At 39.7% G+C, this 23048-nt stretch overlaps 1 protein-coding gene across 3 annotated transcripts in view; it reads left to right on the forward strand.

The window, feature by feature from the left end:
- pth1r (parathyroid hormone 1 receptor) overlaps nt 1–23048 on the forward strand; it is a 43548-nt gene that overhangs the window by 13247 nt on the left and 7253 nt on the right. For 2 of the 3 annotated variants that reach the window (XM_083991968.1, XM_083991969.1), the window contains exons 2-7: nt 6843–6945; nt 12840–12950; nt 13199–13320; nt 17088–17182; nt 19378–19564; nt 22636–22789. In XM_083991968.1, coding sequence (XP_083848094.1) covers nt 6843–6945; nt 12840–12950; nt 13199–13320; nt 17088–17182; nt 19378–19564; nt 22636–22789 — 772 coding nt within the window. Of the gene's footprint in view, nt 1–6842; nt 6946–10800; nt 11023–12839; nt 12951–13198; nt 13321–17087; nt 17183–19377; nt 19565–22635; nt 22790–23048 lie in introns of those variants that run through there. The other variant, XM_083991970.1, reaches the window with a different exon arrangement.

The following is a 23048-nucleotide window of genomic DNA, read 5'->3' on the forward strand; positions in this document are numbered from 1 at the left end:
TATATTTAACTCATAATCTACATAACCCATATATAAAATGACTATATTTACATGGTGTGTGAGTGATTGTCCTGCAATGGTGGTCTGCCCCATGTGTGATTAGCTGACACTTTTGTGACATCCATTAAGATATTATGAAATGTGTAGTGCAGTGCTTCTGATTGTTGCATAACCCTTAGTAGTTTTTAAGCTTCTGATGAAATTAAAATGCTGCTTTTGTATTGCTTTATTGGAGGAAAGGCCCATACTTTGTGTATTAAATCACTTATATAACCCAAAAAATATTCCTTTTTAATTTAGGGAACAACACATTCACCGTTATCTGGACTCCATGAGATGTATGCTGCCTCTCAGAGCTGCACACAATGTTTCCATCAAGGACAAAAGTGCTGTTCTTCAGGCTTACGACCAGAGCAGGGTATAATTAGGAACTAAATGCTGCTTTAAGTCAGAATGTGGTCTGCAAGCATTTCCAAAGGACAACCAGTCTTGTGGTTTGTGGTTTTTATCATCAAATGCAAATTGCACAGTTGAAGAGGAGTGGCACTGACTCATAGAGTTTATAATATCCAGGAACCTCATCCGCTAAAACATTCATGCGGTGCAATATGTCAAAAGTAACATATTCATGTTTTTTCCAGATAGAGGACAGGCCATTAAAACTAGATTCAGCGGAGTTATAATTTTCTAGACCCCCCCCCCACCGCCCTTATTTTGCGGAGAAAAAAAAACTTACAGGAAAGTCAAAAAAGCCCCTGGGATCAAATTTTGAAAATATGCCAACAACAAGGAAGTGAATGTTAGCTTATGGTGTAAAGAATGGCAAATGACCAAAACACGTACATAAAACAAACATTCAACTGTATTCTCATAATAGAGGCGCTTTACAGCGACCAGAGTAAATATTACCAGTATATTATTTATCATCCATGTGATGAAGTGTGATCTGGAAAGGAAAGTCTCACTTTATACAAGTATTTACCCTAAAAATCTCATCCTCGCCGACGGATCGGATAACAGAGACGGGCATTATGGGAAGACTCCAAGTGATAGAGGAAAATTAATATGGCTTGTGTTTCCATTCAAAAATACCAGCAGAGTTGTGATCAGAGGGTTTATGTTGACAATGAAAATATCTGAAAACACTGTGTTAAGACAGCGTGTGTTTCCACTATACACACAGCTCCCCCTGCCCCTTCCACCCCTCTTCACCTCGCATGTATCAACAATTCAACTGCAGGATTAATACTAATCTCGTATTTTCAAAATCCTCTGACATTTACCCTGAAATGAAACACATTCCGAGACACTGGATCCCACAATGCAAAAGCATCTGTCAGTGGGGAGAAAATATCTGAATTATGTAAAATATTCAAGATTACATTTGGTTCAGATTAGCAAAGAAATCTGCCATGATTCACATTACTTCATCACCTAATGTAATATACTCATAATATAGCAATGTTGAATTTAGCTTCTTTGTATAAATCACTCAGTCTCAGTTGTGAAATTTGGCTGTGTGCAGGGAGCTTGCAGGGGTCTGGGAGCATCTTACACAGGGGAACAAAGGGCAGAGAGGGAACAGAATTTGGATATACAATAGGAATCAGTGGGTGGGGTGTGGTCTGGATGTTGGTGCTGGGGTGTGGATGGACAGTTTGCAGTGACAAAGGATGACAAGATGGCGGATGATGAATTCAGGGAGCCTGGTCAGCAGTTGTTAATAACAAAGGAGCTGCAGGATCAAAGGGTCAGTGGGAAGTCAGTGCACTCAAACATGAGAATATGTGTCTGGTCTCGAGGCCAGTCATATGTCATCTTCTTTTACTGTTCAGTGACATTTTTCAGGTGCATAAACTGAACCTCCTGGATTTCAGTTGTGGGTTCAGATCAACTCATTTTGCTCATGTTGCCTCTCTGGCTCGGAGCAGAGGACACTGTGGACTCTCAGAGGTCCTTTAAAATGTTAAACAAACTTATCGTTACTTGTAAATACAAAATATTTGTCTTGCACAAGCATGTTCACGACATGAAAACATTTTAAGCCGATGATCGTTCCCCAGAGGTTTCAGCAGTTACTGGTGTTTTACTGGTCCAAGCTAAATTCTTACTGCTTGTGGTTAAGAAGCAAGAACTATTTTAAGTAGGTTTCACTGGTTGTTGCTTGGTTGCATTATTAGCATCAACAGAGTTAAGAAAATCCTATTTGACAGATTTTCAAATATTCCATCAAGTGACCGTGGCTTATTTTTAGTTGCTAACCTCCTTTAATCTATGACACCAGCTGGTTTAGAAAAAGAAAAAAAATGGCTGAGCTGCACCTCAATCCATTTCAGCTATTCAACTATATTGTTTTACACAAGCTATGAGGAGACATTTCTCCTTTAGAGATCTGCCCCATGAAGTCAGCCAAAAATGTATTTCTTTTTCCTTTTAGTTTCAGGGAGGTCAGTGTAAGGTTGAAGACCCTTTATGTCTTCAGAAATAAACAACCCTCTGCCGCCATCATGGCTGTTGGAAGGAACCAGCTTTTCTTCAACGATTATGTGATTGTTTTGTGTTTGAGAGACTTTTTCACGGTCTGCGATACTACTAATGAGATCATTGAGCTGTACTTTGAATTCAGATCCATTGTTGACTTATTACAGAAAATTACACTCTATTGAGCTCAGTGGTGTTTTTGCGGTTGGTTTAAACTTTTTGGATACCCAGGTTTTTTTGTTTTTGTTTTGTGCTTTCTAATGAAAGTCTACCTCACAAACTCCAGCTTCTCTGATTCACTGTGGAGCGTTTCAGGAAATGACTTTGGTCAACCACAACTTTCTTGAAAAAAAGCAAAAAAAAGCATAAGACTGTCCACAATCAAGACTGCTGGTAATGTACCGGAAACCCAGTGTCTCCACTCAATGTATGCATGGCGTCTGTCCACATGACTCCGTTTCTGATGGACAATTTTTTTTAAATCTCCTTTTTTTTTTAAACCTTCTTCCTACAAAATATTCAAAAATCAACACATGAACAGTGAAGATATTCATCCGCCGCACCAGACAAGTTAAACCTTTATGACTAAATATAACATTTGGTTACTAAAATAATTGAGCACGCAAATGCTGGAATTAGAAAACTAAAACTAAACTGTAAATGTGCCTTCACTCCCATACTGTATAGTGTCAGTATTTAGTCATAGTGGTTCAACACTGTCTTGACACGCCAGCCTAAATACAGTTCTCTCAATATTGGTCTTATATCCTTGCAGAGAGCTGCAGTTTAAGTCATCAAGCCGCAGTTTGCAAAGACAAATAGAAACTTGTGGTTTATTCAAGTGGAGTTTGTATTCTAGCGACCAGTGATGAAAACACACATATTTATATGGTGTGTATTTTTCAAATTTTCATTTTGGCACATGCTCAAAAAGCATTTAACAAAAGGAATACTGTGTTTTGAATGAAATGCAGTAAATAAGAATGTCCATGTTTCTCCCTGTGAGAGTTGTGTTTACTTTGGAGGTTTGGACGCTGGCCAGTGGAGGAGGAATAGTTTTCAGAAATAATCAGGGGGCGCACTTATTACCCAGGATTCTCTTCTTAAAATGGTAAATGATACTCTTCTACATCCCTGCAAGCAGGAGTCTGCACATGAAGGAGAAATCCCTCTAGATTTTGAGAGAGAGAGAGACAAAAAAAAAAAAGCTCCATGCTTCATTTTGGTTTAATGTTTCACGGGGGCTCAAACTGTGCTGTAAAAGGTTAAGATATTTGTTCTTAATGTGTTGGAACGACAGTCTCACTTAGGAGGTGTGCGGAAAAGAGCCGGAAAAAAACAAACTGTAGCCGATGTGCACCCCCGTGATTTCTAATTGTGGCAAACTAGCTGACATTTCACACCACTTAGAAGAGCTGGACTCACATAAAAATGACACAAAAAAAAGAAAGAAGAAAAAACACAATTTACCGTGTATGCAGTGGAGGGATTAATAAGAAATTTATTCCCACTGAAACTTCAAAAATCTACTAATGTCATACAAGGTTGCTCAACTTTAATAGGCTACATATACTGCAGTACTCTGTAATGATAATGACCAGTTAGTATCCAGATTCCCTGTTTCTGGTTTCCTGTTGGTTAAGCTTTGCACCTACAGCAACACCAGCCAGTTATTTAGATGAAAATAGCGCCTCAGGAGCTGTCAGTGGAATATTCTATATTGGCTTAGTTAGCACAGCAAACAGGTAGTATCTATCCTTGTTTGCCTGTGGTCAAATGTTGTTCCATCTGTGGTTGTTTGCTGTGCAAAGCCATAAACGTCTTCATTCTGTAAGCTTATTCAGCTCTCAGACTGGACATCCTTATTTCAGGGCTGAGACTAGTGAAAATATTGATGGATTGAGGTATTATGGTTTTGTGTGCAGCAAACCCATGACGGCTCGGTATTTACAGTTTCATTTTAAGATCACAAAGTTGCGCACTCGCACCGGAGACAATGTATATGCTCACGTCCTCGTTTCCCAGAAATGACTCCCTGTGTCAGCATGAAGGTTTAAAAGTTTCTTATAAAGTTTCAGATTATAAACAGGCACCAGAGGGAGGGGGTAGGGGGTACAGGGGTTTAGAAAAAAGAAAAAAGTCTGGAAAATATCAAAAGTTTGCTTTGCTGTAACAGTTGGTTCTCATGTCACTTGTAGCAGCCAACTGCACAAATAAAGACATGCTTACTGTGCAGTCCCTCTGCTGCAGCCACTGCATAGACATTCAAGTAATGGAATATACGTACATTTACTGTATATGTCAATGTTATCCTACTTTTTGCTTCTATACTACAGTACATGTCTGAAGGAAATAATCTACTTTTTACTCCACTAGTCATTTTCCTCTTGAGAACATCCCTGAGATAATTTGACTATATAATATTTACTTTGTTGTGTGTTTATCTGAAAGTGTTAGAAACAGTGGGAGAAACAATTATGTTCTGCAGGACTGAACATATTTGTCATTGGTTGTTTGCTGCTTGAACACAATTATAATTATACAAACATAACTTTTCTCCACATCATCTGACATTCACAAATAAATAAATCATGTTTTTCGGATTCAGATGATTAAAATGTCATTGTAATTTTAGAGAGAACAGAACATAGTTATTATCATTGTAACAAGAGCATCCTGAGAATATGTTCACATTGCCTTTACCCTTTGAAGTGGTTGAGGTAATATCTTACATTTTAAAAGCCGAAAAGCCTGTGACATGTTTTGATTTCATGGCCTGTTGCATGCTGGTCTATTGAACAAGGTGGGAGGCAGGACCACATTATACAGCACACATTGCTTCTCTCAGCCAATAATGATCAATAATGATCAATGAGGGCATCCATAGTAATTTGCTCTACAAATGGACATGTTGTATTTTTCTGACTGGTTGTTAGTATTTTTTTTTTTTTTTACCTATATATGAATTTAACTAATCCATTCTATGTCGTTTGGCTTCTCTGCCTCCTGGTGAATGAATTTTCCATCACTATAGAAACCAGCCCACACACTTTGCTTTGATGGACACAAGAACAAAATCAGATTTCTTTACATCCAGGTTTGTGATTTGTGTCTGAAACTGACAAATTCAGCTGCAGCCAGGGAGTCAGCTGCTCTGAGCGAACGTCTGTCTTTAATTTGTACTATTTGCTCTGCATCACTGAACCAAAAAAACAAGACGGGGTGTTTTTCTTTTTTTTTTTTTCAGCTATACCTCCAGGCACCCTCTATGGCACACACGTTAGTTTGTGTTTGATTGTGTGGATACTGTGGATGCATACTATGTTTTTTTTTCTTCCTTTTCCTGCAATATGGCTCAGAGCACCGTGAAAACTCCTACATGACAGCGTAGAAAATCCCTATGATTTGTGCGCCGATCTGTGATTTAGGTTTAGCGCCGAGCTTGAATTTATTTATTTATTTTTTATGTTTTCATTTCCACTTTTCTTGTCACGCTCTGTTAGAAATTAATGTGGTCATTTTCAATACAGTCACATTTGTCATTGCCTAACAGTAATCTGTGGTCAAACAGCAAGCCAGTCAGTGTGTGTGACCTATTAGAATGGAAAATGTTTTCTTGACTGGAAAACCACACCTGAGGTACCTCGCCACACTGAAACACAATGTTCAAGAGCTGAGGAAATATATGGTGTAAGGAAATGTTGGGAGTAAAAATGTTGTTTTTGTCTGTGTTGTAACTTTGTCATGGCTGATTAGTTACCACATAGACGATTTAACCGCAGAAACACAAGCTGGAACTATGAATAATAAGTGAAACTGATCCTGTTTACTCAGTGGGTGGAAAAAAAAAAAGTATTTTGCTGTATGACAGTTAAGACATAAATAAATATGCTGCAATGCTTAGTCTATGGACATTTGACGGTTGAACTGTTCTGTACAAAGTACAATCTAATCTGACCTTTCAGATCCGGAGCAGGCTGCCTTACATCCAGGCCACCCCTGTTGCTTTCATTCAAAATGTCAGTAACGTACATTTTGAGGTATATTTGACTGGATTTCAATTGTGCTGTCTGTAGCACTATGACCAGGGATGTAGAGAGCGGTTAGGGGATTTTGCAGCAGCTGGGAAGAGGGAAATCATGTCTGTGTGTCAGCTAACTGATGCATTTCATGCTCATTTCTACACTAGGAGCAAAGTCAGAACCTTTGCTTTAGACCCAGATGGGACCACAAATGTGCAGCTAAAATATTCACCCTCTTTTTGTTTAACAGTCAGCATCTTCGGATTTTGGTTTATCCAACATGACTTACACTTCAGTATTTCCCTAACTCCCAAACCCTGTCATTTTCTGTTTCTGTAGGTGTACGCCGATGATGTGCTCACAAAAGAGGAACAGATAGGCCTGTTGTTCAGAGCCAAACGGAAGTGTGAAGGCAACATCAAGTCAAAGCACAAGGTTCCTGGTGAGTAAAGAAACAAGACATTGTCTGCAGCCATGCAAGTGCACTAATGTTGCCCTAAATGCTATGAATGCCAATATAGGCATGTTCACAGTGACAGAGATAGAGTGCTGATGTTATGCTGGTATAATGTTTATCATGTTCACCAACACAAGTTAATTGTGTTAGCATGCTAATTAGCGCAAAACCACAATACAGAACTGAGGCTGAGGGGAGCGTTGTTAGTTTGACCCTAATGATGATCACCACAGTTATTACAGTTAATACTGTGGGCGACATGAATGACATAACAATCCATCCAGCAGTTGTTGAGACATTTCACTCAACACCACGGACAATGACCTCATGGTCTGGCTAGAGGAAATGTCAGGAGATCATCAAAGTCAGAAAGATTCATCTTCAATGGGCCATGATTGTCTTGTACCAAATTTTATGGGAGACATGTCAGACAGATAAGTCCAGATAGACAGACCAGCACTGTCTGCCGCCCCCACAGTCACACCCACCAACATGACCGCAAATGTGAGGAAACATTTCAGACCCTCAGACCTTGTGTAGGATCCATGTATACCATTGATCGGATTTGTTTTTATTATCCAAGAGCTGGTGGCCTGGTCAAAGAAATTACATCATTTACGCTAAAATCATCGAATTTAATGAGTGTGTTGCATAGATAACAGACACAATCCATACGCCTGTCCATCACGGTTTGTGTATATTGAATGAAATGACTTGTATAGCAACAGGTAGATACCATGGAGAGATAAGTGATTGATGAAAGCAGAAGGAAGCTACTGTAATTATGCAGGATATGTGATGGGCTCATGCAACAGCAAGGTCCCACTTCATTAGCCTTAATTAGGCTTCCACCAGTGTGATTTTGTGCTATACCTGCTCATCTATTAAGGGAGCTCCCTACTGAATACCAGTCAGAGACTGAGGTTCAATGGGGAATGCAACCCCAATACCCCTCACGGACATAGATTTGAAATACGTAGAATGTACAAGGGTGTCAGGATGTCAGGAGTATCAGTAGGAGCCCGGAGGAAGAAAATCAATCAGAACAAATGGTAAAAAATTTTACCAGGTACTAAAGGAGTGAGCAGCCATAGCTCCTAGCAGCAGCAGCGTGATGAGGGCTGAAGGGTGAAAGTGAGAGTCTAGGACAGCCTTGTTGTCTTGAGTGAATGTGATTGGTGACTGCTTTGAATGTGACTGTTGATTATTAAGAGCTTATACTAATCAGCGGATGTTGTGCACACTTCAGCACTTCTCTGCCTTTTTTATGCCTGCTTTTATGCTGATGTGCTCAAGTCAAACACGTGTTTTGAGGCAGTTCCCAGGCAGTCCAATGCGTACTCTTAAGTCAATGGTTACATTTGAAAATGCTGCTCTGTTTCCTTTGTCCTCCCTGTGGCTTTCCAGAGGCTGGGATCGAGGGCAAAACTGATCCCGGGCTGTATTTGTGTATTTATGGGTGTCTGAGGAGCACCATTTTCCAGCAGACCCCAGCATCTACTGTATCTCATTGTGGTTATTGTCATTTTCCCAGTTGATTGTTCAGAGAAGGATGTTGAATTCCACAGTCAAACCAATCATATTATTTTCTCTTTAACCCCAGTGCATTGTGGTCGCATTGAATTCCTCGACCCTCCAAACGATACCCCCTTCTAGATGAAACACATAATTAAAAATGTTTACTTTCAGGCTCTGAACACAAAAACTTTTGTTGACCATTCCCGGGAGTTGCTTTGCCCTCTGCGGTGGTATTTCCCAACTTCTCATGGTTTGGATAAATGTCCATAAATCTCAGATTGGATTTAAGAAAATATGACAGAATTGCTACTATTGAAAACTGCAGGCGCCGAACAGCAGCTTGTGTAAGACATCCCAGGGTTTTACGTAACAACGCTGTGCTTTTAATGGGATGGCCATAGATGCTAATGAAAAGCAGAGCAGTCAGCTAAACATTCGGCCTCCCTCAGATGAGAGTCTGTGCTACTCATCTGACCACATCATGCTTAATCTGTCCTGACGTGTCATAGTGACTGGCGAGCCTGGTGTCACACTCATGCAGCCACCTCCAAGCAACGTTTGCAGTTGTCTTTTCATTTACAATCCCTTTATTGTAGAGTGAATATGAATGTCATAATTTTGATTAATTATTACTTGCACATCATCAGATTTAAGGTGAGAATTCAATTGATTTGGTCGGAGAAAACCAATTTAATTAATTTAAAATTAGCCTAGTTTGTTCTTTATTTGATACATTAATAAAATACATATTGTGAATAATAGTCAGTTGCAGCCCTAGTTCAGTGCACTACATGCACTTTCACGGGCATGTTTCTGTCTGTGCATCAGTGAGGATGTTTGGACTCTAACAAGTCAATCAGAAATGCCTGTCGGGGGATTCTGGGAAATGCTTTGGGTGCTGTTTTGGGGGAACATCAGCGCATGAGAGCTCGGCCTGCATACCTGATGATGCTGGCAGTCACACACTGGACGTGAGTCATCCTGCATGTGGTGGCTGTTTTATGACCTCTTTTGGAAGGTTGCACATGTCCGTTCAATCACATAACAGTCAAAGGAATTAGAAAAAGCATATTTCATTAATAAAGAAAAAAAAAGAAGAGAGTCCCCGGTGTGGTTGTGTTGTATGCCTGGATAAACACAAATGTGCTCTTTGAACATGCTTGATTTGAGAATTTTTTAACCTAATGGCACGTGAATTGCGTTTATTTCGCTTTACTTGAACCTGATTTGAACTTAAGAGTCTCATCTGGTTGTTTGTTTGTAATTATGTAATGTGGAAATGATTTTATATCTGAGTAGTACTTTTGCTGTGATGTGGAGTGAAATTATGGAGGCTGTCAAGATTTGAGATAAAGTTCAAGGAAATCATTATTTGTGCTTTCTGATGACCCGTGTAAGCATTTTCTTTGAAGTGGTTGTTAGGTTTTGGACAGAGTTCACTCATGCCATTTTTTTCTTTCACGTTTTCTTTTTTTTCCTCTTGTGTTGTGGCATGGCCTTGAATCTGTGGGTTGAGGTAAACTCAGAGAATAGCAGCTAGTGTGCATTTTTTAGGACTTTGGCTTTACATCTTTGTCTTGCCTGTGTCCTGTCTGACCACCCCCAGAGTTTTTTTTTCTTTATCTGGCACTGCCAACTTGTGGTTTTCTGAACTATTATAAGAGATGTGGAGTGATGACTATTTTAAAACACCAGCAGTGTGAAACGTCAGATTTACTCAAGAGTAATGAATTGATTGTGCACTGAAAAAGATGAGGTTCTGTGTGAGGCTGAAACTTTGGTTTGGTTGTATTTCAGCATTTTATCTATTTGTTTTTATTTCTCATTTGTGCTTTAAATACACAAAAGTCTCCATTACGTGGCTGAGACAAGGTTTTCATTGAGGGAAACACTGAGGTTTGCCTGGAGAGGACAGTGGAGGGATGTGGGTTCAATGCCCCAGACCTTGCAGTGTGAAAATAGCTCAGCCTTCAAGCTTGTGGTCTGGGTGTAGAATAACATCAGCAATCATTATAAAAGGTTGCGTGTATCAGGAGAAAGTGTAATATGTGTTTTGACATCTGCAGGTCATAATCAAATGAGTTGGGGGGGAAAGAAAACCTTATTAAAAACCCCAGTTACATCACTAATACCAAAGTCCCCCCATAGTCACGTTTATATTTAAATCGTGGTCAAGAAAGTTTCGGGAAATTATATATATGTGTGTGTGTGTGTGTGTGTGTGTGTGTGTGTGTGTGTGTGTGTGTGTGTGTGTGTGTGTGTGTGTGTGTGTGTGTGTGTGTGTGTGTGTGTGTGTGTGTGTGTGTGTTCAGTGTTTAATTTAAGCCAGTTAGTAGGTGGTCCGATGGTAATAAAACCTATGGCAAAAGTGAACAGCAATTCTACATTTACTCCCAGGATGTGTGGTCAGCGTGATTTTGAAAACTAAACGCTGTTTTTCTCCCACCAGAGATCTGCAGGAATCCGTCAGCTCCACTCAGTCTGCTCTTTAATTTAGTGACAGGCAAATAAAAAGCATGTCGTCATCGCTTCAGATGTTTCTTTGTAAGTTTGATTACAGGAATGAGAAAATAATGGATCTACTGCAAAGAGAGTATAGTTTTAGTTTTATCCTCAGCTACTTATTAGTGGTCAAAGTGGGGCAGATGTTTTCAATAATACAACATAAATGCCAAGCCATGAGAGGAGGTTGTTGCCAGGAATCTGTGGGGAAAGGGACTTTGCGCCCACTATCAGAGGGCTGAGGTTCACGGTTTAGCTGACAATTAAGGGGGCTCAGTGCTGCGAAACTTCTTCTTTTTTTTCCGTTTGAACCTGCAGCTCTTTGTGTGATCTAAGTATAGACACATTATAACAAAATCACATGGGCAGCATTCCTCACTGAAAATAGATGACAAAGTTTTTGCTATGTTCACAAAAAGGAATGTCAGTCAGCAATGTTGTAGGAATCACACGAAAGTGAAGGAAACAATGAGAGGTTTGAGTTTGACTTGTTACTTTCTAAATGTTTATTCACCACAGCCTCAAACACTCTAAACTTTAATTGAGAATGCCTCCAAGTTTTATTTGACCAGCCGATCCTGTAATTGAAGCAAAACGCATGAAGCATAATTACAGGATGTTAAAATAGTTGATTTCTTTAAATTGGTTCGTCTGGTACTGATTATTCATTAAGAAATGCAAATCTGACAAGAATCCGACAACAGTTTTTTATTGTTATTAGGCTACCATTATTATTTTGATCAGTATCATTACTATTAGCGACCATCAAAGGCGTGATGTATCTTGTATTTTAACGTGTAAACGTTTTTTTCTGCATTTATGTGAATACAACATCAGTGTTAAATACGTGTTAATTAAAGTGCAACAGTTTTGCCTCTCATTTGTTATTATTCACTAGTTGTATTCTATCAGAGACAAAAAATAAATAAAAGCCACAATGATATCAGCAGCCGGCCTATTGAAAAAGTTATATCACCACTAATTACTTTGATATGTATTTATATTGTGTGCACTTGGTTTTTTGTAAAATAACATAGAGAGGTGACTATAGCTCCCCGATAACAAAGTTTGAAAATGAAAGAGAAACAAAAATAATTTAATTGTTAACAAAGTTGCTAATTTGTTTAACTGTTGCAGTTCTTTATCAAAGCAAAATGAGAAATATTGTACTGTTGCAGCTTGTCTGTTTTTCTTTGTTTTCTTGGGACTGTTTGTGAGATAAAACAAGACACTCGAAGACCACGAGGAGAACATTTCTTAATAGATATTTTAGGTAATTTTGTAAAATTTACCATAATTAAGTTGAGTGTGGGAAGAGGACAGTCTCCTATGTAACATAACAGTTTTATTTTTGCTGTAATAAGCTAAATTGGATAACTGGATAATGCTGTGCAACCAGTGTTGAAGGGAATATTTCAAATTACATCCATACTGCAACCAATTCCATACAACATAGAAACAATAGGATGTTATCAACAGCGTAGCAGTTATGAAAAGCTGCTGCAGCTAACACTGACAGGCTGTAGTAAACACACACTGCTTCAATGGAAAACTTGTTGTCAGTGTGAATTGCACCATTGTCTTAATAATATCACAACACAGGGGGAGTGCATGGACAGAGCGATGCTTTTCTCAAACAAGACAGACTTAACACAGATTACTCAGTTTCCTGTCCAGTGTTTATTTACATGTAGTACGTTAAGTTCATGCATGGCCTAGTTTGTAAAGGACAACAGAATCATTTATAACACACGGTCCCTGTTCTTGTAGATGCCCTTAGCCATGTAACACTGCAGCTAACGTGGAACAATTCTCCGTGGCTCTATTTTTAAAAGTCAGCACTGTGTTTGTCTCCACAGATGGTTTCTGCTCACCAGAATGGGACGGTATTGTTTGTTGGCCTGAAGGGCCTCCGGGAAAGCTTGTATCTACCGCCTGTCCAGAGTACATCTATGACTTCAACCATAAAGGTGAGTCTGGCCCTGGATACAGTCAGCAGTTGAAGCCCTGAAGCTCATTTTCGCTGTGAAGTGAAATAGCACCAGGTCTCAGACGCTAGCTACTGTTTACTTTACAATCATATCATAGATCTGAAACCTCTTTTGCAATTTCTCATTAATTAAAATGAATAATTGTAATGAATTATTGACTGTGTTTGCTAACAAAAGGCAGACTCTGTAATTAAAAATAGACTCTTCCTCTTCATCTTGATGTCTAGGCCTAGCATACCGTCGGTGTGACAACAATGGAACGTGGGAGCTGGCCACAATCAACAAGACATGGGCCAATTATAACGAATGTGCAAAATTCCTCTATCATTACAACCACAGCCATGAAAAGGTGAGATCAGTCTCATTTGCATTCCCATGCTCAGTGACACAGTTACATTGCCTTCCTTCTAGAATAATTAAGAGCAATAGTCTCCATGAATGCATCTCCTGAATAAATTGTCACATAGAAGTATTAGCTAATATAGCCTTTTAGGCAACTGTTGCACTGTTTTGCACTGTAATTTCAATCCCTCTGAAATGCGTAATGCATTTCAACTTGCCTATCCATTAGCCTAGATAATTTCCTACATTTCTATTCAAATATTAATTTAAAATGGTCACATTGGTCATAATTGAAAAACTTGTCAGGAACGAGATCTAATGGAAGCGTAGAGCTAATTAATAATGACAAAAACCTCATATCCAGTGTCCAATAACTAGAAAATAAGAACTTTGCAGTGAACCAATGTCATCATGTTTTGTTTTTTTTGGCAATTGTTGACTAACGCAGCTTTAAATGTACAGATTTTATTGTTTATTGTTTTATTGTTACAGTTTTTTCTTCTCTTCAACATGTGCAAATCTTTTAAATGTCATGTAATTTACATGGCCAAAAACACGGCAACCTTCAAACATCACATTCAAGTGCGACTGACAAAATACTATGCTTTTAGAACAACTTTATTTTTTTACACAGTCTTAGAAACTGGCTGTGGGGAGTTTGCTCCCATTAAGCCACAAGATCATCACTGAGGTCAGTCATGGGTGATTGGCTCACAGTCAGTGGTCCATCTCAGCCCAGGTGTCCTCAAACCCATCAAACACCTTGATGGGGTTGAGTTGAGGTCAGGGCTTTTTTTTTCTTTCTGTTTTCTTTCTTTTCTTTGTTTTTTACCACGAAAGGCAGAAATGGCAGAAATGGTTTCTTTATGGACCTTACTTTGCTCCCAGGGGACACAGTCACACTGAGATAGAAAAGGCCTTCTGCAAGATATGGCCAAAAAGTGAGAAGTTCACTATTGTCACTGTAATAACACTGTGATGTAAGACTATGATTCATCTTAACTAGAACCAATCCGTGGGGAAAAAACAGTAGAATAAGTAAAGTATAAACCACATACTTTTTTTGCAAATCATGTGTTTCCTCGTGAATAGTTTTACGCTACTGTATGTTTATTAAATTACTCTAATTTGCTCTTGTCAAAGAAACCATTTATTACATGCTGACATGGGCTTTATGCTTATTTCATATCTGTCCCATCAGTAGCCAGTCTCCCCCTGGTTGTGCATTGTAACATAACGTAATACAGTAGCGAATCAACTAACCACTCCCACAGATCCTGCATTTGTAATCTTGACACAGTACTGCTCTACCTAAATATATGTGGAACGTAACTATCTGTTATAGACAATCTAAACAGAACCAGCGTGTGAGAGTCGACCCTTGGATCGTAAATGCCGTAAATGCTGAGCAAGCAACACACCACAGCGTATGTTGTGGGAGAGTTGTTTTGTTAACTGAGTATGGCAGCTTTTTACACACACAAACACACACACACAGCATTTGCAACCGGATTGCAGTTGCTCCTCTTGTGTTTCTCTATCATTGCGTTTGGGGGGTTGGATGTCAGAACACAACACTGGCAGTGAATAGGACCACTGGGTATTGTAAGAAGAGTGGAAAACAGCTCGAATTTGGCTGCAAATGGAAAAATAGCACTTACTCATCCATTACGGTGTGTATGTGTGAGCATGTTTGTCCTGTATAAGTAATTACAAGTTTTTTGTTTTTGTTTTGTTTTTTCTTAAGAATGATCCGGAAACATTTTAATAATCTTGCATATTAAATATAATTTAGAATCTAAGTGAATGAGGTATATTATGGTTTTCTGTCAATTGCCTCTCTAGTTCATCTTGTTGCTAGTGGTTACAATTAATGTAGCCCTCTGCACATGAGCACATGGATCATAGAGTAATAGAGTAATCAATCACTCATTGATAAAAACACATGGCAAAGCTCACTCAGGAAGTTTGACACATGTTGGTTTGATTCCCCACTCATTTTTGCCATGACACGATACAAATATAAGCTGCCCCACATAAATTTTCCTCTCCCCAGCTTGAATGCGGTGCGGAGGATGTGGGCATAACCTCATCATGGCACCCTTCAATTTCTCTCTGACTTCAGACGTTTATGTTGATGTGCTCCCAAGGGAGCGGTTGCAGCAGTTAATGACAAATACATGCACACGAATGGAAGCCCCACACAGCACAACTGCCATATACCACCACCACAACTTAGACGGGGGGGATTCTGGCTCAGGATCCTGATGCTAAATGATAACAGCAGTTGAGTATCTGGTTACATCACATGGGGCTCTTGGCCCCATCAGCCTGTTGACTCACAGAGGGTCTGCTCAGTGGCTCTCCTTACATTGTCCTCTGGCTGCCAGCTCTCTGCTGGAAGATCACACCGCCACACCCAGTCTTTCTCAGCTCCATCATACATATCAAGTATTGTTTGTATTGTAACTTCTAGGTACTCTATGAATCTGTCACCATGCATTTTCAAATGCAGGCATTATGTAGCTAGATTTCAGGGGGGAAATATTAATATGATGTGGAAATGTATTCCTTTATCTTTATATTTACTTTGCCTTTTGTGAAAGCTTGTTCTTTGCAGTAAAATCACTTGCCCAAAATAATGAGGTCACTAAAATTTGATTATATTTGTTATAATGTTACTAAGATCAAAAAAATAACCCCTTACTGAGGCTGAATCAAGTCTTGTAAAATCTAACACGTATTCCATGTTAGATTTTACAAGACTTGATTTAACCTAAACTGAATGTTTCTAGTTTTCCAACAGTAATAGCATCACTAAAAGCGAATAAAATCCTGCCAGTGTAGAAGTGGGAGATAGACATTAAAGTTAAACTGTTTTTACGGAAAACATGAAAGTGATCCTCCTGACCTGCACCCTGCTAAGATGTGAGGTGCAGACTGTGCAAAGAAGCCAGTGAGACTGTCCAGCACATATTAGCAAGGTGTAGGATGCAAACTGGGGCAGCATACACCAAGAGGCATAATGAGTAGCTGGGATAATGTACAGGGACATCTGTGCCAAGTATGGATTAGAAGTCCCCAAGTCCCCAAAGAAAGAGGTTGAGAACAACAGAGCTAAAATCCAGTGGGACTTCAAGTTCCAGGCTGATAAGCAGCTGCTGGCTGTTCAAGCAGATATGGTTGTTGCTTATAGCCAAAGAGCAGGAGAGGCCAGTAGTGACAGATGTGAGAATCATTGCTGACAGTAACATTAGGAAGAACAAGCACAAGAAAATCGAGAAGCATCAGTGACTGGAAGAACAACTGGAACAGATGTGGAGGGTGAAGGCCAAAGTGGTTCATTTGGTAATAGGAGGAGCATTGTGGGGTTGTGACTCCCAAAACTAGGAGAGTGGCTCCAGCAGATTGTTGGTACAACATCTCGAATATTATCCAGAAGAGTGCAAGCCTATAGGATCTGCTAAGATACTGAGCAGAACCCTCAAACTCCTAGGACTGGAGCTTTAGAAGAACATTTACCACCCTCGTGTACTGTAGGGGTGAGAGGGAGATTTATATACAGTACTGTATATCTAAAAAAAAAAAAATCTATTCAGGTGGTTGTATTATCAAAAGATTTTTTTTCTTTTACAAAAAATTGAAGTGATTTAATCCAAACCTGCAGTACATCTAGCACCACAGTAAAAGGAGGATGTGCTGCAGTTGTCTGGGTCTTTAACTCTTTATCCTTTTGCTGCCATGGTGATCTATCATTTTATCGTCTCCCAACAGGAGGTCTTTCATCGCCTGTATCTCATCTACACAGTGGGATACTCCATTTCTCTGGGCTCGCTCATGGTGGCCGTAGTCATTTTGGGATATTTCCGGTGAGTTTTTCAATCAATCCTTTCAGCCATAACAGGTCTCAGGAGATATATTGAGACACAGGGTCAGAAATTAAGGTGAGAGCAATTGCAGAAGGGATCAAAACATGCAATCTCAGTGTTTAATGACATGATGAAGACACCGGTTTCTCACCATGCTACAGTACTTAATCAGGCTCCGAAGAAGCAGAGTGCATACTAATTTCATGATAACCTAATGGAGAAAAAAAGAAAACAGGCTTTATCATGAAATCATGCAATCCTCCCTCTCAGCATGATCATGCGATGTATAATATTTTGTGTCACGGCAGCAACATGAAGCATGCAAACTGTATCCAACGCTACCTTTGACTTTTACTTTGACTTTTAACTGACTATGATATGTCTACCTTTGAGGAGGAGCCTGCCCCAGGGCTTGCAGCAATGCATGCCTCGTTGCCTGACATTTAGAGTCTGTGTTATTTTCATGCTGATTTTAAGTTTCAGTGATAAACAACCAAAGCTTGGATATTGATTTTGTAATTCCGCCAAAGCCTAGACAGATTGCTGTTCCTTTCGCCTTTCCCTGAAATATATAAAGTTGATGAATAAGTTCTTTGAAAACGTGAAAAATCGAGCGTGTACACAAATCCTTACACGCAATGTAAGGATTTGTTTCTTCACAGCTGATTAATGCAGAGCAGATTTGTCATTATTTGCTCATTTTATTGAGCGTAGGGAGTATCAGGAATCGATGTGAAGCTGCTGTTTACCAATGCTCACACCGGCGTGACTTACTGTACAGGCAGGCAGTCAGAAAGGAACGCTCCCAACTGGCACCAGGAAATCTACAGGTCAAATGAGTTTAATAAGTTATCCCAGGGGCCCATCTGACATTCTGGCTCTGTGCTGCAGAGCACTCTAGCCATGTCTCCCCTTCAACATGTCAGCTTTTAGACAGGAGAGCTCATAAATGTTTTCTAGGGAGAGAAAAGGGATATTTCACATTAGCAGTTGTGTTCGGTATTTTTCACCAGGGAAATGTTTGCTACTCCTACCTCCTGCTCCTGGATCAATCATTTTCAGTGGGCAGCAAAGACAAATGTTAACCTCATTTCAGTCAGACAACTCTGGAATTATTGAGCGTAGGCATGGCAAGCTGAAGCACAGCATAGTTAGCATATCCTTGAGCATGGCTGCAGCAGGTTTGGTGTCAGACTCTGTCTCGTTTATTTGTTCCCTGAATTATCTGCTTTACCAGACATCACAGGGAATTAAGCAGACCCCTGCAGGGGATCATAGAGACAGAGCCCACAGGTGGATGCTGGGGAGGAGGTGGGTTTGCAAAAACCCCATAGGCAGCAGTAGCAGCAGCAGCAGCAGCAGCAGCAGCAGCGAGATGTAAGCAGTAGCTGCAGAGTAGCAGCAGCGGCAGCATAGCCAGGGATGAGCAGGTAAATTGGTGGGTGTAAATAGCCCGCCCTATTTGGATGAGGAGAGCATTTGACTGATCAGCTGATCAGGATGGGCGCAGCTTGAGTCGTTCCGCCTGAACTAGCTTCGCAGGCTTTGCATCATTAATGAGGCTTCAATAGGCAACATCGGATACAGTGAGATAATTTCAGTATTAATTTTTATTTTCATAAGATTTTAGAATAATCTACTTCAGATTATCTTTTTAAAAGTATTAAAAATGGTGAATATTCAGTTAATGTTATAATTAGTTTTCTTTTAATTGGCAGTGTAGTGATATAACCTTTGCAGCTATTGATCCAGCAACCTGATTCCAATACTGGGGTCTAATCACCAAAGGGCCGCGCCCCTGCAGGAAACTCCCAGACAGGATGTTTTGGGAGATTTTTTTTGATGGATAAACTTGCGCTTGTCTGGAAAGGAAATTTGCATGCTTCTCTCGACACATGCTTGCAATTTTGTTTTTTACAGCTCACTTTGAGCCCAGCATTTCAATATTTGTGCGTTTCAAGCCCCTAAATCTCAAGAATGTGTTATAGTCAGCGTGGAATTCAGCTGGCTCTAATTAGGATGAGTATTGTTTGTGTGTGTGAGTGTGTGTGAGCGCACGTGTGTGAAAATACTTACACATAAATGAAAGGTGTGCCAGCTCACATGTACGAACACACACACATACAAACACAAATGCACAATTTTCAGCATTATCTATTGTTTGACCTTGCGCCTCTTGTGTGTTTTGTCCCCAGACGATTACACTGCACCAGGAACTACATCCACATGCACCTATTTGTGTCCTACATGCTAAGAGCCATTAGTATTTTTGTGAAAGATATTGTGCTCTACTCTGGATCGGCCTTGGAGAACATGGAAAGAGTCACAGTGGAAGACCTCAAGTCCATCACTGAAGCTCCGCCAGCCAACAAAACACAGTTTGTAAGTACACCAGCATGACTGAAACACACCCACAGTGGATATGGGGGTCAAATGAAACACTTCATCATTGAAAAATACTCACACAATTCCTCCTGTAAGGTTATATTTTAGTGTATATGCCATCACATGGAATGAGAGATATGTTATGGCACATAATACATGATATAGCCATTAAAGGACTTTCTCTTCTCCTGCAGACAAAATAATCATAAAAATCATTGATGTCTTTCTGCACTGCATGTACAGATAATTTGATTTGTAGAGTAGGCTAGTTGGGCGTTAAACGTTTTGCTTCCAAAGAGGAAGTGGTATTTTGCAGGATCTCACCTGCTTTTCCAGTGCTGCTGCTGCTGGAGCAAATAAACTGTACTATTTGTCACCATGCCAGACTTTTACTAGGCCAGAACTTGGCTTTCCCTTTCAGCGTCAAGTTTAAAAAATGGGTGAAGACTGGGTACTTTTCATGCATGCTTTAATATGCAAACAAACAATTTGTGCAATATATTTGGTTGACACTTTTATCCCGTGGCTCTCAAAACTGAGAGATTACTGAGAGAGGAAGAAGTGGTTTGTTAGCGTACAGTAGGCTACATGCTGTACGTGACACAATAATGGATTAAACTGTACATGTGTGTGCTGCTGCATACTTTCGTGTGTGTAGCAAAGACCTAGCAGTCAAGGAAAAACTGTATCCTAGGGCTGCTGTTGACAGATCAATAAAAATGTGAAGCCTTTGTAGATTTAGATGCAAGTGACCATATATATTTATATAGACTCAGGCCATTTCACATAGACAGGGGGCAACATAGTGGTTGGCACTGTCCCTTCACAGCAAGAGGGCTCTTTGTTTGTCATTTGCTCAAGGTACGCCACTTTCCTCCCTCCAGCAGTTTAGTTCAATTAGTGTTTCTATATTGTCTGACGGTGTAAACATGAGAGTGAATGATCCTCGAGAACGCCTAAGGATAAGGTTGGGGGTCACAGGGTTAATTGACAACAGCTTAATTGGCGCCTCTAAATTGCTCATTCTGTAGGTCTGAATGTGTGCATGGATGATTGTTTGTTTCTGTTTGTGTCAGCCGTGTGATTGACTGGCGACCTGTTCACAGTGTTAGGTGCTAAAATTAGGAAATGTGCAAATAGTCACCTTCTATTTGCACATTTCGCTTTTTTAAAACTTAAACTGCACCATAATGTTAGTATTCTGTATGACTGATTCTGGGGAGTTACACCACACAGGGTTTACAACACCTCAGTCGCAACATTGGAATATATTCCAATACTAGCAGAGAGAGATAAAGGTTATAGATCCAAAAATATTCAGTCACAAATCTTTGAATCAATGCATAGAAGCACAACTAAAAAACGACGCCATGGCAAACCCCCCCGCCCACTGTCAGTGGCCCAGAAATGCTTGTTAGAATACACACTGATGAGAAAAGGTAGATATGACAATTATAAGGCTGGTAATCAGTAGAGGGACAGAGGGGCGCTTAGTCTCAACAATCACAGCATGACAATAGAGCAGTGAGGAGGCGGACTTTAACTGGAGCCCAATCAATGGCCGACTAAATCATTATGGGCTCCTGAGACTTGCACACAACCTCTCAATATCTCAATACAGCAGACCACATACATTACTAACAGCATTATTATTAACCTCTGTTTGAACAAATAAGCTATAATAACATAAAACACCACTGTCAATTAAAATATCAAAGGAACAGTTTGAGGAAACTCATTTTGACCATAGACATGTTAGAGTTAGGGGTATTAATTTAGTTTCTTAACGTTTTTCCAGGTTAGTTCAATCAATAACTTGTTTGACGTGTCTCCCAGTTTTCACTGCTCTCATGTACAGAGCCAGCAGGGCCCCGGGGAAATCTACACAGTCCAAAAAGCAATTTAAACATGTGACTTTAACACAAAAGCTGCAGCTTGCTGCTGTGACACCCCCAGTTTCGATCTTACATCACTTCAACCAATCAGCTGGAATAAAACATTCATATCAAACTCCCAAGTTTGATTCACCTTTTCCTTGTGAAGTGTCAAACACACAAACTGACAGCTGTAAACTCTTCCGAGGACTTGTTAACTGCAAACAAACCACAAATGTTATGCATAAATTACGAGTTTCAGTTTTGCTCATGTAGAAATAAAAGTGGTCGTACTTTCAAACAAAGCTCAGAAGAAAGTTTGGGCTCCTGCAAGTGTAGATAATGAATCAAGACTCTGAAATAACAGGCTGTGAATAGCATGGGCATAAATACCATTCAAAATATGTGAGTTTACTGTCGGCTGATGTTCACACATGCTTTACGATTAGGCTGCCAGGAGAGCTAAGACGCACAAGTACATTATGTCCATTCACTATATTGTCTTTACTTTGTCGGTGGTACATCTGCACTAGATACATTTTAATATAAAGTAAAAATATCCACATGCTATTTTTCTTCTCTTAAATGTCACAGCCTTTAGTCCAGAATCCCAAGGATTAATGTGCATTCTGAGTGATTCTCCACTATACAGTACACACTACATCGAATAGACACACTGTAACTCAGCAACACTAAAGAAGGCACAGCTTGTTGTTTATGCCATGTTGTGAAAGGTCAAGTTAGTAAGGTCACAGTAACATGTGGTTGTCAGGCATTCAGCTGACAAAAGGTTACAGTAATATCCCGCTTCAGAGCAACAATAAAAGTTGGATTTCACCTGCAATTAAAAGTGATGAAAATTCTTGTTTTCTTGGTTTGAACCGAACGTGTGCTTTCCATGCACAGATATTCTAGGAACATTTTTATAACAAGTCTAGAGCTGCATGTTGAAATGCTCACAAGGGTAATGCTACCATGATGATTGTAAGAGGGTAATATTAACTATTAGTTTAGCGATTAGTTTGCATGCTGATTACAGATAACGTCTGTAGGTAGAGCTCAAATCTCGCCGGCTTTACTGTGAAACAACTGCAGCATCATGTGAAAAAGCGTTCCAGCATGTATTCATCAGGTGAAAGTCAGTGTATGGCAGGTGATTACATTTTGTTCTCCTTGTTTGCTGTTTGTGTCTAGATTGGCTGCAAGGTGGTTGTGACCTTGTTCATGTACTTTCTGGCGACCAATTACTACTGGATCCTTGTTGAGGGTCTGTACCTCCACAGCCTCATCTTCATGACCTTCTTCTCAGACAGAAAGTATCTATGGGGATTTACTCTGATTGGCTGGGGTGAGTTCTGCTTCATTTCCATTCTGTCTCTATGCACGTGATTACAATATGAATTATGAATCATATTATATAATAATGCCGTGCAAATTAAACATTATGTAAGCTATTTTGGTCTAATTAGTATGCAAAGGATTTGAACAAAAATAAAATGGGAGGCACTTGTCCCTTGCTGATATTTTCTTAATAAGTAAATGAAGACAATGGAAAGGGTGTAAAGACACACACTCATGAATATGGGCTTTACAGTTCCTGCATTGTA

This window comes from Trachurus trachurus (genome assembly GCF_905171665.1).
Source record: "Trachurus trachurus genome assembly, chromosome: 17".
Classification (NCBI taxonomy): domain Eukaryota; kingdom Metazoa; phylum Chordata; class Actinopteri; order Carangiformes; family Carangidae; genus Trachurus; species Trachurus trachurus.